General features: G+C 40.4%; 1 protein-coding gene across 1 annotated transcript; it reads right to left on the bottom strand.

The window, feature by feature from the left end:
* Positions 1-7: 7 nt before the first annotated feature.
* pipox (pipecolic acid oxidase) lies at positions 8-12,715 on the bottom strand (the record flags this gene model as incomplete). Its single annotated transcript, XM_069725728.1, has 5 exons — positions 12,604-12,715; positions 10,533-10,681; positions 4,760-4,973; positions 2,486-2,668; positions 8-160 (listed from the first exon to the last, which is right to left on the bottom strand). Coding segments are annotated over exons 1-5 (810 nt in total), but the record flags the coding sequence as incomplete, so codon positions are not given.
* Between the last annotated feature and the right edge of the window lie 3,723 nt (positions 12,716-16,438).

Genomic DNA, 16,438 nt, shown 5'->3' on the forward strand with positions numbered 1-16,438 from the left:
CACAAACCTTCACCAGCCCCGGGTACTCGTTGGACGGGAGGCCGTAGATGTGATATTTGGACTCCTCCCCCTCAGTCAGTAAGAAGCAGGGAAAGCGCTGCTGCACGCCGTATGTCCCAGGAACCTTCTCCTTCCAGTAACACACGTTGAGCTTCACCACCTGCAAAAGTGTAACCAGCACCACCATTAGTACCAGCAAAGTTCCCCGAGACCTGGCTGTCATCAATCACCGAATTACTGACCATATGTAAACAATGATTTGATGCATACAATTTGACTGAAATAGCTACATTTCCTTCCTCTAGACTGTCACCTGCCAAAAATAACCCTTAAATGTGAGGGGAATTCTATCAATTGTTTTTGAGTGATGGGTACCTTAAATACGACATATATTTATATGTATTATTGTGTACGTATGTTGTTCAGCTGATCAATAATACACTTGCTCTGCAAGAAGCCAGAGACATTAACATTAAATTAGCAGCTTTGTAAAACCCCACACTGGCTACACTTTACAATACACAGTAACACCACATACTCATCCTCATCATCAGTTTTCTTAACGAGTTAAAGTGCATTTAGACTTAGCTCTGTGATGGTTAGCTGATCATTAGTATTTCATAAAATGTCCACAAGTTTGTATAAATGATGTCCATCTGAGGATGATAACAAGGACATATTGTTCAGAAGCTTTCAGTGTAATGAATAAATAGGCCATCCAATCATTCCCATGGACCATAAAAATGCAGACAGAAGTGTTCCGGCAAGCCAATGAGCTCAGAGTCTGTGCTTTTCAATGGTTCACTCAGGCATGGCGTTCCCTAGGCCCCCCCAGCCTGCTGCTTGCCTGAATTATCCAATTCCAATATCAACTCCAATTCTCCACTCTAACAGCTGTCTGCTTGTTTTCCCATCGCCTTCTTTTTTCAAGCTGTGTGGCATATTACAAATGGAAAATACTTCCTTGCTGTCTCTGAGATGTTTTAATATGGAGGGGATATGCTCTTTTGTCAGTTGCATCTTCAGGTGGGCATTTAAAGTGTAGGCAGGGCAAGACCCCAGTGGTAAAAAGAGAGCGAAAGAGGATATGAGATAAAGCTGAAGCTGCAAGGCAGCATCTGGGTACACACAGCACAGGGGATCATTTGAATTGTGTGGCTTGATTCTACTGTGTGTTTTGGGGTGGATGTTTAAATGATGCACACACAAAAACATGCATAGTCCATTTCCCAAACATAAACATAAACTTCAAACCATAAATACATGACTCTTCATATGGGTAACGCAATCTAGTTAGAAAACAATGGTCATCCAGGGTTGTTAGCCATTTTCGCTGATTGTGCATCATTTTTGCAGATATACAGGGATCTATAATTGGATGCCTCTTCACTGAAGTCATCATTTTATTTCCCTGTGATATTCTATTATGCTTCATTGTGGAACATTTCGTAAAGTCTGTTTCACTAAGAGTGCTGCACCCCAAATAACAACAGAATATGAAAAAGAGCTTCCTGCCAGTGATGATTTAAAAGGTTGTGATGAATTGTGCAGTGAGTGCTATAAATAGACACATCCTTGCATGTGTAATATTGGAGAATTTTGTCTCTTCTCTGACATTCTTTTCACTTACTCTAAATACCTAAGGAATGTTTTGTGATTGATACCCTATTAAATGGTAAATGGTCTGTACTTGTATAGCGCTTTATCACCTTTTGGTCTCAAAGCGTTTTAACATGGTTTTCCCATTCACACACTAATGAGACAGATCACCATGCAAGGTGCTGCCATCAGGAGAACATTCACACACTGATGGTACACCAATCAGGAGCAATTTAAGGTTCAGTGTCTTGCTCAAGGACACTTAGGCATGTGGACAGGAGGAGCTGGGGATTGAACCACCAACCTTCTGATTAGTGTGCAACCCACTCTACCGTCTGAGCCACAGCCTCCCAGACTTGCTATTAACATTATCCCAATGTGATCCGATCTCTGTCAGGTGTAGATGCAACGTAAGCACTGGGTGACTACTACATGAAGATAATACAACCCCGTTTCCCCAAAAAGTGAGGATGCTGTCAAATGTGAAGAAAAACAGAAATCAATGATTCAAAAATCACAAAAACAAAAAACTTGTGCATGGAAACAAAACTGACTGAACATTTGTCAAATGGGATGATTTATATTTTTAGCTGGACCATTTTGTTAATAACTATTTAGATTGGATAATGGAGGAAAAACACAATCACAGATTAAACTGCGGAAATCCATTCATCTTCATTGTATCCTTTCATTTCAATATGCAGAAATATGATCAAATTCTGTATACTACAGTCTCAGGTGGTAGCAATAAAAAAATAGCTTCCGGCTTCATTTAATATACATGTTAATTTCATTAATGCTAATAGACCTCTTAAATTCACCCAGAAAATGTATATATGTAGCTATAAAAATATTATTATGCATGGAACACAAAGCGGTTGAATACCTCTAGTGGCACCTGGATGCCAGTATGGGCCAGCAGTTTATTAGCCCATGGTCCAGCAGTGATCACCACACTCTTGGCCGAATAGACACCAGCAGGGGTTGACACTGTGACCACAGGGCCAGGCTTGATGTCTGTCACCTTCTCTGTGTCTCTTATGACCCCACCCAGCTTCTGAAACTGCATCTGGGAAAAGAGAGCAATTGAACATTTGTCCATGAAAATCCCTTCATGGTATAACCTGCTAATGTTGTTAAATTGTTGTTAAGGGCTTGAAATATAATATTATAGATGGATGAAGTAGTAATGGCTGTTAAAAGAAGACACGCGTAGCGGTCATAATGCTTCACCGGAAATAGACTAGAAATTAATTAATTTTGTTCATTACATTATATCCTCATAGAACTGTTCCTGGAGTTCTTTTTCCTTATTTTCATACCTATTAGTTATTTGTCCACTATTTTTTTCTGTTGGTACCATACAATCAGTATAATGCAATATGCTGTAGAGAGAACGACTAAGACCAATGGTTGACATTTTACATGTTAACAGCTACAAATAAAAAAGTTCATGCTGTTCGTCTTGGATAGATCAGTGGGTGTTTATATGCAACGATACTGAGGGAGCTTGTTCTCTACTAGTTCAAAAGATTGGATACAATTAATCATTCAAGACTTTTTCTTTTGTGTGATTTTTTTTAAAATTTTCTAAATTGTATAACAATAGTAAAGACATCAAACCTAAGCCATAACACATAAGGGATTATGTGGGAAGCAAAAATAGTGCACACCAAGAAAAATACGTTTTAAACTTTAGTTTCTTCAAAACAACTAGCTTTTGCTTTGAAAAGAGTTTTGCACACTCCGGCAGCTTCATGAGGTTTTTAACAGTCTTCAAGGAGTTATTCTGCTTTTGCTTCACTTTCCAGTCAAGCTCATCCCAAATGTTCTTAATTTGGTTTAGTTCCAGTGATTGTGGAGGCTGGATATCCTAATGCAACACTCCATCACGCTGTTTGATAGTCAGATAGTCCTTACAGAGCTCAGAGGTTGTGTGGTCTCATTTTCCTGTTGAAAACAAAATGATGGTCCCACTAAGCTCAAACCAGACGAGGTGGTGTGTCGCTGCTGAATGTTGCGGTTGCCATGCTGGTTAGGTGGTGCTTTAACTCTGTTTGATAAATTTATTCAGCCCCACCTGCAAAGCCCCCACAAACCATCACAACTCCTCCTCAGATCACACTGGTAACCACATTTTCCAGCCCCATCTGCTCACTTTCTCTGTCTCACAAAGACAAGGTAGCTGGAATCCAAAATCATTAGACCAAAGTCCAGAGTTCCACTGGTCCAAGCTCCAGTGAAGCACTGATGTGGGCTTTTATGAGGTGTTGGTAATTAAGTATGTCTGTGGCTGTTCACACTAATGAACTTTTCTGCAGCAGAGGGAATTGTTGGTTTCTCCTCAGGAAGTCCTCACGAGAGCCAGTTTCATTATGCAATTTGATGGTTTTTGCAATTATACTTGAAGAAATTTCAATGTTCTTGAAATCTTTCAGACTGATTGACCTTAATAATTTATATTTATGATAGAGCTATTTAACAAAACAATTTTGGCACCACACAACTGTTGGTCGCAAACACATTAAGAGGGCAATTAATTCCACCAGTAATTTTTTTACATGCCCCCTTGTTAACTGAAAGTCCTCCCAGGTAATAACGTCAGGAAGCTGGTTCATATTTGGACAACAGTACAGAAAGCTGTCATCAAAGCAAAACATGGCTACTTCCAGGAAACAGTCACTGTTTGAGAGAGCTGGCCCTGCATGTTCTGATGCTTTTAATGGTTTTATGTGAAGCACTTTGCATTGACTTGTTGAAATGTACTCTACAAATAAACTTCCCTTGCCTTCAGTTCAGTTCAACAGTAAATACAAAACATGGCTTTCTGCCTAGAACAGACTTTCCAGGTTTTTGTTGAAATAATGTTTGCAAATCCCTCGATAATTCATCTAAAAAGGCCATGCCTTGTGAATGGTGTGGACACTGACTTTGTAAACTTAAGATATAAATAATTTTAACAGAATCAACTTTATAGTTTTTAACTAGCGATAAAAGAGCGACTGATTATAAGTTTAATTTGTGTAACTGGCCATCGGTTCCGTCAGATTTCAGTGCACTGCAACATTATTATTACCACCCAAGAACACTAACAGTAGCCACGACATCAGCTCCGAAAACCAACAAAGCCAATGCTCCACCCACAATATCAGAGCTGTACCTGTACAGTCTTGAGTGCCCGGTCAGCATACAGAACTCCAGCAGCTATGTCCACCACCGCTTCATCTCCGTCAGCCAGGTTGACATGAGGAATGTGCTGGCTAAAGTTGTCATGGGTCAGGGTCACTGTAGGAACCTTGTTCCTCTCCATGGTGTTCTTATACAGCAGGTAACTCTGACTTTTCTCTGGTCCCATAACCAGGAGTCCTGTTTGTCTGAGAAGGGAGATCAGAGGAGATGAAGGTGACACCTTGGAAAGAAATGGTCAAGACACATTGAAGTCAGAACATTTCACTGCAGTGCAACGTTAGCACAACCCCTTTTCTAAAAATATGCCGTTTAAACTGTAAATAAACACAGAACGCAAAGATTTGCAAATCATGTCAATCAAAATAGACCAAAGACAACACATCAAATGTATAAACTGAGAAATTGTATTGTTTTATGGAAAATTCATTTTGAATTGCATGGCAGCAACACATTTTAAAATAAATTTGGGATGGGGCAAGTTTACCACTGTGTTGCATCACTTTTTTTTAACAATACTTAATATTATTATTTAGTAACAAAAATTTGTAAGTGAAATGTTGTCTCAAGCTTGGCTGATATAGGATTTTAGTTGTTCAACAGTTTGAAGTCTCCTTTGTCCTATTTTTCATTGCATGATGCGCAACATGTTTGTGTCTTCTGACGTGCAAACTACCCATGCCGTGTGCAGTAATGCACCCTGTATCATCACGGATGCTGGCTTTTGAACTTTGCACTGATAACAAGCTGGGTGGTCCCTCTCCTCTTTAACCTGGAGGATGCAGCGTCCATGATTTCCAAACAGAATCTCAGATTGTGATCCATCAGACCTCAGGACAGTTTTCCACTTCACCTCAGTCCATCTTCAATGATCTCGGGTCCAGAGAAGGCGGCGGTGTTTCTGGATCATGTTTCTATCTGGTTTCTTTCTTGTATTGTTGAGTTTTAACCTGCATTTGTGGACGCAGCGATGAACTGTGCACTACTAATGCCACTACTAATGCCACTACAGGCTCGTGTCTGTTTTTAGTACAGTACTGAGCGCCTTATTATCACGGCCACCCAGTATTGGTTTGTGGTCTTGTCCCTTGGGTTAAGAGATTTCTCTTGATGCCCTGAATCTTTTAACGATATTATATACTGTTGATGATGAAATCCGCAAATTCTTTTCAATTTGACGTTTTATGAGGAACATTATTATTAGATTGTTGCACTATTTGCTCACGCAGTCTTTTACAGTGATGAATGACTCCGCCTCTCTGGGATGCTCTTTTTACACCCAATCACATTACTGATCTGTTGCCAGTTAACCTAATTCGTGGTGAAATGTTCCACCATGTGTGCCTTTTAGTGTTACAGAACTTTTACAGTCTTTTGTTGATGCTATACCAACTTTTTTGAAAAGTGTTGCGACCATCAATTTGAAAATGGATATATATTTTTCATAAAACAATACAATTTCTCAATTTCAACATTTGATATGTTGTCTTTGTTCTATGCTATTTAAATCTTTTTTTTTTTTTTTTTTTTTTTTTTTTTTTAGGTTTACATCATTTGCAAATCATAGTATGTTTTTTTGTATTTACATTTACAGTTTCCCAGCTTTTTTGGAAACAGGTTTGTACTAATGTTAAAGGAACATTCAAACTAGGCAACAAATACATGTCAGCATCATAGAGGTTGGGTACTAACCTCCTGTTTAGCCATCTTTTCTAATTGTAATTTTTTTGTGAAAACCGGCCAAATGTCTGTAAAAAAACTTAGCAGTATTTACTGGTGCGTGCAAAACGTGTATCCGGCCACCTGGATATGATGCTACATAAATACAACCTTCACACTCTGGCTTTCACTTCAACTCATCCTTGCTATAAATCTATTTAGCCCCTCATGTTATTTTGGTAATTCGCTGAAATAATCAAAGTACAAAGTTTATTCTGCACCTTGGGCACAGTATGCAGGTAAAATAGATTCTAGCTTTCACAGATATATCAACCATGTCTCTGTCATCAGTGAATGTAGCTTGCACATGTTGTCATGTCACTATATAAAGTAATATACACTGCACCTATTACGGCTGAATAGCAAATTGATTTCAAATTTAAATTTTGAATTGAAACCATGCCATCAGCAAATCGCAAAAAGGCTGCATGTTAGGATATTTGTTATGTAGCAGGTCTGAAGGACGGTCGAAACGATAGTGTCAAAATCTACAGTGGGTACGGAAAGTATTCAGACCCCTTTACATTTTTCACTCTTTGTTTCATTGCAGCCATTTGCTAAAATCAAAAAAGTTCATTTTATTTCTCATTAATGTACACTCAGCACCCCATCTTGACAGAAAAAAACAGAAATGTAGACATTTGTGCAAATTTATTAAAAAAGAAAAACTGAAATATCACATGGTCATAAGTATTCAGACCCTTTGCTGTGACACTCATATTTAACTCACATGCTGTCCATTTCTTCTGATCCTCCTTGAGATGGTTCTACTCCTTCATTGGAGTCCAGCTGTGTTTAATTAAACTGATTGGACTTGATTAGGAAAGGCACACACCTGTCTATATAAGACCTTACAGCTCACAGTGCATGTCAGAGCAAATGAGAATCATGAGGTCGAAGGAACTGTCCAAGGAGCTCAGAGACAGAGTTGTGGCAAGGCACAGATCTGGCCAAGGTTACAAAATAATTTCTGCAGCACTCAAGGTTCCTAAGAGCACAGTGGCCTCCATAATCCTTAAATGGAAGAAGTTTGGGACGACCAGAACTCTTCCTAGACCTGGCCGTCCAGCCAAACTGAGCAATCGTGGGAGAAGAGCCTTGGTGAGAGAGGTAAAGAAGAACCCAAAGATCACTGTGGCTGAGCTCCAGAGATGCAGTAGGGAGATGGGAGAAAGTTCCACAAAGTCAACTATCACTGCAGCCCTCCACCAGTCGGGGCTTTATGGCAGAGTGGCCCGACGGAAGCCTCTCCTCAGTGCAAGACATATGAAAGCCCGCATAGAGTTTGCCAAAAAACACATGAAGGACTCCCAGACTATGAGAAATAAGATTCTCTGGTCTGATGAGACCAAGATTGAACTTTTTGGCGTTAATTCTAAGCGGTATGTGTGGAGAAAACCAGGCACTGCTCATCACCTGCCCAATACAATCCCAACAGTGAAACATGGTGGTGGCAGCATCATGCTATGGGGGTGTTTTTCAGCTGCAAGGACAGGACGACTGGTTGCAATTGAAGGAAAGATGAATGCGGCCAAGTACAGAGATATCCTGGAAGAAAACCTCTTCCAGAGTGCTCTGGACCTCAGACTGGGCTGAAGGTTCACCTTCCAACAAGACAATGACCCGAAGCACACAGCTAAAATAACAAAGGAGTGGCTTCGGAACAACTCTGTGACCATTCTTGACTGGCCCAGCCAGAGCCCTGACCTAAACCCAATTGAGCATCTCTGGAGAGACCTGAAAATGGCTGTCCACCAACGTTCACCATCCAACCTGACGGAACTGGAGAGGATCTGCAAGGAAGAATGGCAGAGGATCCCCAAATCCAGGTGTGAAAAGCTTGTTGCATCATTCCCAAGAAGACTCATGGCTGTACGAGCTCAAAAGGGTGCTTCTGCTCAATACTGAGCAAAGGGTCTGAATACTTATGACCATGTGATATTTCAGTTTTTCTTTTTTAATAAATTTGCACAAATTTCTACATTTCTGTTTTTTTCTGTCAAGATGGGGTGCTGAGTGTACATTAATGAGAAATAAAATGAACTTTTTTGATTTTAGCAAATGGCTGCAATGAAACAAAGAGTGAAAAATTTAAAGGGGTCTGAATACTTTCCGTACCCACTGTACGTTCTGCACTACAAGTCCTATATGAATGGAAGTGAAGGTATTATTACATTGTTTAAGAGAAACCAATAGTTAACAACAACAATAATAACACCAAACAGCAACACAAACTTAAACCTAAAAAGCTGTTTTTAATTACATCACCATAAACCATTAAGCCTCACAGCAGGAGAGGACACTTAAAAATACTAAAGCTTTGTCCTCATATTCATATCAGGGACATTATTGTGGAGAAAATGTCAATGTGTAAAGTTAAATAAATGTAGTTTTATTATTTTAGTTAGATTCTGATCAGACTGTACATGTGACAAGAGCAAATAGTGGTTAAAAAAAAATATGAAAAAATAATTAGTAATTACTAATGAATGCATTTTTACTGTCAGTGTAGGATCGGGAGGACCCTGGAAAATATTTTTTTTAGTTGCTGTGCTTTTGTGTTGTTGGGTTTCATTAAAAAAGTATCTGTGATCTATGTAATTAAAATGATGAGTACAGATGCAAATGGTCTAAACTATGAAACCAAGACTCCAGTTTGTAATAAATGTCACTGATATATCTAAGCGGTGACATTTTCCTGGATGTCATATATTGTATAACCAGTGGATCACAGCAGCTCTGCTCCCAGAGTAAGAGGTTGTGAAACTGATAAATAACTAACTCACCCTTTGCTGGTGTTTTGTAAAGCCTGCTCGAGATCAGTCAGAAACCACAAACAGAGATAACCCCAGCTAAAGGATTCATCCATTCATCAGAGAATTTTATGACTTGGTCTCCCTGTGATCTGGCGTGTTTACGAGTGCGTGACAGAGAAAAAGAAAAGCCAGGCGAGTGCATGGAGGCAAAAATTTGATACATTATCTGGTTTGAACTGACAAAACGGGTAAACGGGTGACTGGTGAGCAGGTGGATGTGCACACACGCTGTCATAGAAGACCACAGCAGAAACAATTTAATCTCTAGTGTATAACTGAGTAATATTATAGACTGTGTGAAGTAAAGTTCTAGAAAAGTGCACAAGACGTACAACTTCTCCAACTGCTGTTTCCGCTACTTCATATCATAAATTCAATCATTGAGAACGACCCAAATCAAATCTACTTGTATTCATTTTTATGCATTTTATGTTTTATCTCATTTCTTTTCTATATTTTTAAATGTTCCTTTATATCTGTTTTTATGTGAAACACTGCATGCAATTATCTTGCTGTGAAGCACTTTGAGCTGCATTTCTTGTATGAAAGGTGCTATACAAATAAAGTTTATTGTTGTTATTATTATTCATTATTATTATGTGGAGTGTGTAAAAAAAGAAGGTCTGTGAGTAAATGCAAGCGAAGCTCCTCCCTCTTCCTTCATGGCTCCATGGCTCCCAGAGAGAGCAGCAGCAGGACACCAGCCCTGCCTGAACGTTTCTCACTGTAATGCAGACATTTTTTATTTGTTTGGCCAGCCGAAGGGCACAGGTGGGCTTCAGAGGCAGACAATCAGTCACAACGTTTCAACATAAACGGGGACATAATGTGGGCATGGCCTGGTATCATGAACTATTATACTGAAACATGAATAATGAACATGTGTTATTCAGCTCAGTGGCACTGAAGGGAAACGGAGCTCTTCAGAGGGAATATGAGCATGAAAGTGAAGCAGTTTGAAGCACACTGTCACATTTATAAATGCACAAATTCTGCTCTGCAAATGAAAATCAAAGGTTTAGAGTAAAGGTAAAAGAAGGTGTGGAGGGCTGATGCAGTGATGCTGGAGGTAATGAGAAAGTCATGCATTTATAGCTCCCGTAGATTGAGCTGCTGCATCTTGAATGTGACACATGTCCTTGTTGTGACGAAGCTTTCGTTTTGTTCCATTTAAATGGCTTTTCTCTCCGTGCGTTTCTGCCGACTGCTCACCTGTACAGTTTGACACCTGCCTCCCTCTCCAGCTGAGCCCACAACTCGTAGCACTCCTCCATCATGTGCGTGTAGTAGTCCTGCTCATAGGCTTTGCGGATGATGCGTGTCTGGCCATGGGAGCTGCCTCGGGTGTGAGGCAGGATGAACTGGAAAAGATGAAACCACTTGGTTCACATTAAAAGACATTTGACTAGGGAATAACATACCTAAAAAGAAGTAATTAGGGTCTTATATAGTCTAGGGAATCCTGAATGGGAATCCACTCGGAGTTTCTCGTCACCTCTTAAGGATTTTATTAAATCAATATTTAAGATGTAGACATTAAAATGTGTTATAATGTGAAAAGAGTGAATTTTGCCTTTACATTTCTCAGTAACTGTACAGTTGTTATGTGGTGGAGTATTTTTCCAGGACCCAAATGCAAGCACACAGACTCGAGGTATAAGTTCCAAAAAATACTGTCTTTATTGTCCAAAAAATAAACAAACAAAAACTACAAACCAAAAGGTGGCACCGAGCGTGTCCACTTTACGTCCAGTCGGGAGGGCAACTCAACCGACAGCTCCAGGGGGACACGGGTAACAGGACAGCCGGCAGACCAGCGGAAGGGACGGCGTCAACAATCCTCCAAGCCGGGAGGGCAACTCCACCGACTGGTTATTTTGACCGGGATTTCGGCAGGAGACACAGAGGCCGGAGGAACGGGAACAGGAACAGGACTGACAGGGAGCTGACGGGGAGCAGACGGAAGACGGGGAGCAGACGGAAGACGGACGGGTGGCTAACAAACAATGAACCGACAACCAGAGTTGTGCAGGGGCAGGTTACATATAGTCTGGGGAGGTGATCAGGGAGATGCAGCACACCTGCAGGTGGTGATCAGGGGTGAGTGGCTGCATCTGCTGGGACCGGTGAGGGGCGTGGCCACGGGAGGTGAGGGGCGTGGCCACAGGCAAAGACAGGGGACACAGGAGGAGAGGTGATCGGGGGCAAAATGGAGGACAAAACTGAACTCCTGACAACAGTATAATCTCTGGATATTAATTAGGGTCATAGTCTGATCCTGAACAGGAATCCACTCAGAATTTCTCTTCACTTTTTAAGGATTGTTTTAAATTAATATTTAATTTTGGACATTCTGACAGTTACAGTGTGAAAAGAGTGAACTTTTCCTTTTGATTTCTCGGGAACCGTACAGTAAGATCACTTGATATTAAACAGGGTTATGGATTGTCTGGAACAGGAATCCACTGAAAGTGTCTTGTCACCTATTAAGGATTATTTTCTGTAATATTTAACAAAGGACATGTCTTATGTTGTGAAATCAGAGCATAAAGTACTTGACAATTTTAGATTGTTGTGGTTTTATTAGAATAACATAAAATGTCATGTAATGTGCAATATCATCGGCTACAAACTGGACAGCCTGGAAAAGGTGGTGGAGAGGAGGACGCTGAACAAACTATTATCCATATTGGATAATCCTGACCACCCTCTGCTGCAGGGACAGAGGAGGACGTTCTCCAAAAGACTCCTCCAGCTCCACTGTCACAAGGACAGATACAGGAGATCATTCCTGCCCACTGCCATAAGACTGTACAATAACTCACCTCTGGCAAAATCCATCACACAACAATGACACTGTTGACTGTGTTTCTTGGTTGTTTGTATATAATATATAGGTATATACTGTACTGTATATACTGTATATACTGTGCATTTTATATTTAATATTTTGTACTGCTATTTTATTGCTTTTCTATTATTCTATTATTATCTTATTGCTTCTGTATGCTGCTGTAGCGAAAAATTTTCCCCTCGGGGATTAATAAAGTAACTACCTAACCTAATACAGTATAATGCTGTTTTTACTTGTTAAAGGTTAATTACATGACACCCATTTGGAGAACTCGGGTGTTTCTTTTTTCACTCCGGGCACCTGGAATCCCAGGGGATGGTTGGATCATGTTTTTTACCACGGGACGGCTCACTGGACCGCAGTTGAAAATAAGTCTACACCCAAATGCAGTATTTCTGATCCTCGTCTCTTCTCTCGTGTGTAACTCACCTGCTCCAGCAGCAGAACCTTCTGCTTCTTCTTTGCCAGCTGATAGGCCGTGAAGGAGCCCTGGATGCCGGCTCCTATCACCACGCAGTCAAACTCCCTGTTCGTCGACATGTCGGCTTTATTTAGCACTCAGACACCGCGCACAGTTTAATGTCACTGCTACTTAAAACGGCACACAGTTTCAGGTCACAGTTACATAATGCGCGAAAGTAGGCCCGCCCACTACAACTGAAGGTGGAAGGAAAAGTTTGTAATTTGTGCCCCGAGCAATGCCTGCCAGGAGCGGGATATGTGGAAACACCGAGCAGTATCTATCGGGCTCAGCAGAGCCGAATTCGGGTCAGGAGGGCGGATATTGTTGCGGTCTGTGTTGGACTCGGGCTCCTGCTAGTACAAAGCCAATATGTGTCAGCCCCCAGTCCTGCGTGTTCTTTAATGAGGCAACATGAGAAGATGTCAGGCTTCAAAATATTTATTTAACAGCCGCAGAATAATCAGTTTACAGAGCTCTGGGTCCAGACTATGTTTCCCTGACCACAACAGAGTATGTGTCAGTTCACGAAGTCTGACTCCTGACTCTCCCTGACCCAGTCTTCTTATAGTACAGACACCAAAAAGTCATGTATGGTGATGTGTCCTTTGTTGATTGGTCGAGGTGGGGGTGTTGCCTTGTGGTGACGTGTTGCTCAGGTCAGTAACTTATTCCTGTTTTATGACTCTGAAGAAATAAGAAAGACAGGAGGTGAAACTCGTGGTCGTGCCATCAACCGTTACAGCCCAGCCTGTGGCCTTGTTATTATGCACAGCAGCATGCTGACCCCAACAGGATCGCTGACCCCAACAGGATCGCTGACCTCGACAGAAACAGCCTGTTGCATAGCCTGAGGATTAATAGTTGATTAATACAAGATTGTAGATAAGGAATATAATATGGCATACATATATATAGTATTATTGTAAACATAGCCTAGCACAGAATCGCACATCTGCTAGTTCCAAAGAAGGAGGAGGACAGAACATTGGTGCCTGACAGTCTGCGTTCAGGGCAATATTATATTGCATTTTGAAGTAATCACAGTGTAAGGGCAGGTAAAACATTTACAAAGTAATATCTGTACTTATTTCCTGCTTCTTGCTTGCATTAGTCACGAAGGCCCAATTTGCTTTCCACTCTACTGCAAAACAAACAGCAGAACTGATGATGAACTGAGTGGTAATTCAATTCAATTCAACTTTATTTATATAGCACCAAGTCACAACATAGGTTATTTCATGGCACTTAACATATTAACGTCCTTACAGCAAGACGTTACAATATTATACAGAGAAACCCAACAATTCAACAATTCCCACATAAGCTAGGAGGGAAAAAACCTCCTCTTTAAGGGAGAAAAACCTCCAACAGAGGAAAAAAAAACTCCCTTTAACAGGAAGAAACCTCCGACAGAACCAGGATCAGAGGCGGGCGGCCATCTGCCTCGACCGGTTGGGGTGAGAGGAGAGAAAAGGACAGCTAGAGATAGAAGAGAAGAACTGTTGGTGAAGATGACAAGTGCAGGGCAGAGACATGCAGCTCCATGACGGGACATCTGCAAAAGAAAGAACAGAAACTATGCGAGCGAAGGAACTGAATGGAGACAACAGACAATAAGAAGAAACTATGGGAGAGAAAAGGATGGTGAGGTATGAGTCAGTTAAAGAGTAGGAGGAAAGAAAAGAAGCTCAGCATGTAACAAGGTCCCCAGCAGCCTCGGCCTATAACAGCATAACTAAGGGTTGGTTCAGGTCTACCTGAGCCAGCCCTAACTGTAGGCTTTATCAAAAAGGAACGTTTTGAGTCTAATCTTAAAGCTAGAGAGGGTTTCTGCCCCTCGAACACAAACTGGGAGCTGGTTGGTTCCACAGGGGAGGAGCCTGAAAACTGAAGCTCCGCCTCCCATTCTACTTCTGGAAACTCTAGGAACCACAAGTAGACCAGCGTACTGAGAGAGAAGTGCTCTGCTAGGATTATATGGTTCTATAATCTAGCCTAGAAGTAACAAACGCATGAATGAGTTTTTCTGCGTCACGCTGAGGAAGGATTTTCCTGATTTTATTAATATTACGTAGATGAAAGAAGGCAATTCTGGATATTTGCTTTATATGGTGAATAAAGGACAAATCCTCATCAAATATGACTCCAAGGTTCCTCACAGTTTTGCTGGAGGCCAAGACAACATCATCTAGAGTAACTAAGTGATTATAGAAAGAGTTTCTGAGGAGTTTAGGACCAAGTACAATAGCTTCTGTTTTGTCTGAATTTAGAAGCAGGACATTTTTGGTCATCCAGACCTTTATGTCTTTTAGACAGGCTTCAAGTTTTACTAACTGATTAGTTTCAACTGGTTTTATAGAAAGATATAGCTGAGTGTCATCTGCATAACAATGGAAGTTGATGCAGTGCTTCCTGATGACATCTAATGGAAGCATGTACAAAGTAAAAAGTATTGGGCCTAACACTGAGCCTTGTGGAACTCCATAATTAACTCTTGTTTGTCTGGAAGACTCATTGTTGACATGGACAAACTGATAAGTAGGATTTGAACCAGTCTAATGCAGTTCCTTTAATCCTTGTAAGAGCTTCTAATCTCTGTAATAAGATCGTATGATCAATCATATCAAAAGCAGCACTGAGGTCCAGAAGAACAAGTACAGAGACGAATCCATTATCTGAGGCTAACAAAAGGTCGTTAGTAACTTTCACCAGAGCTGTTTCTGTGCTATGATGAACTCTAAAGCCTGACTGAAAATCTTCAAACAGATCATTCCTTTGTAAATGATCACAAAGTTGATTTGCAACAACTTTTTAAAGGATTTTAGAAATAAACGTCAGGTTGGAAATTGGTCTGTAGTTTCCTAAAACAGCTGGATCAAGAGTCGGCTTTTTAAGTAAAGGTTTAATTACAGACACTTTAAAAGCCTGTGGTACATAGCCGGTTACAATAGATAGGTTGATCTGATCTAATATGGTAGTATTAATTAAAGGGAAGACTTCTTTAAAAAGTTTAGTTGGGATGAGATCTAACAGACAGCTAGAGGATCCAGATGAAGAAATAATTCTAGTTAACTCAGAGAGCTCAACAGGAGAGAAACTTTCCAAGTATACATCTGGTCCTACAGTTGCTTCCAGGGCTGCTGTGCTTAACATCACATCAGTGATGGTGTCAGGAAGGGTCGGCCCGATTCTCTCCCGAGTAAGAATTTTATTAATAAAGAAGTTAATGAAGTCATTACTGCTGAGAGCTGAAGGAATAGAGGGCTCAACAGAACTGGGACTCTTTGTCAGCCTGCTACAGTGCTGAAAAGAAACCTGGGGTTGTTCTTGTTGTCCTCTATTAATGATGAATGTACTATTCTGTTTTGAAATCACTGCAAATTATCTACAACATAGGACTGACATTACAAAACATTTTGAATGAAAAATTAACACAAAATAATGTATTTGGGGGTCAGATTTTCTTTTCATAGCAATGACTCAAAAGCTGTGGGGAAAAAAAGCATGCAAAAATTCAGTGTATACAATTTATTTTCCATGAAGTACTTAGCACAATTTTATAAATTATATCACAAAGTCATCATCATGGTTTCAATATTGTCAGATTCCAGACAATCTCCCAGCCACAATTATAATAATAATTATAGGTCCAATAATAAAGTATGTTTCTGGTGAGATACATGTAAAAACATAACAATTTCATCTGACACAATTTTTTTCTTTGATATTCACATAATCATATTATGAAATCTGAATGTATTATCATATCAAATGATGAACGATAGATGGATGACTGGAGGG

This window comes from Brachyistius frenatus, unplaced genomic scaffold (genome assembly GCF_029030835.1).
Source record: "Brachyistius frenatus isolate BFR_SWC_R1_liver_20210118 unplaced genomic scaffold, ASM2903083v1 Contig_442, whole genome shotgun sequence".
NCBI classification, from domain to species: domain Eukaryota; kingdom Metazoa; phylum Chordata; class Actinopteri; family Embiotocidae; genus Brachyistius; species Brachyistius frenatus.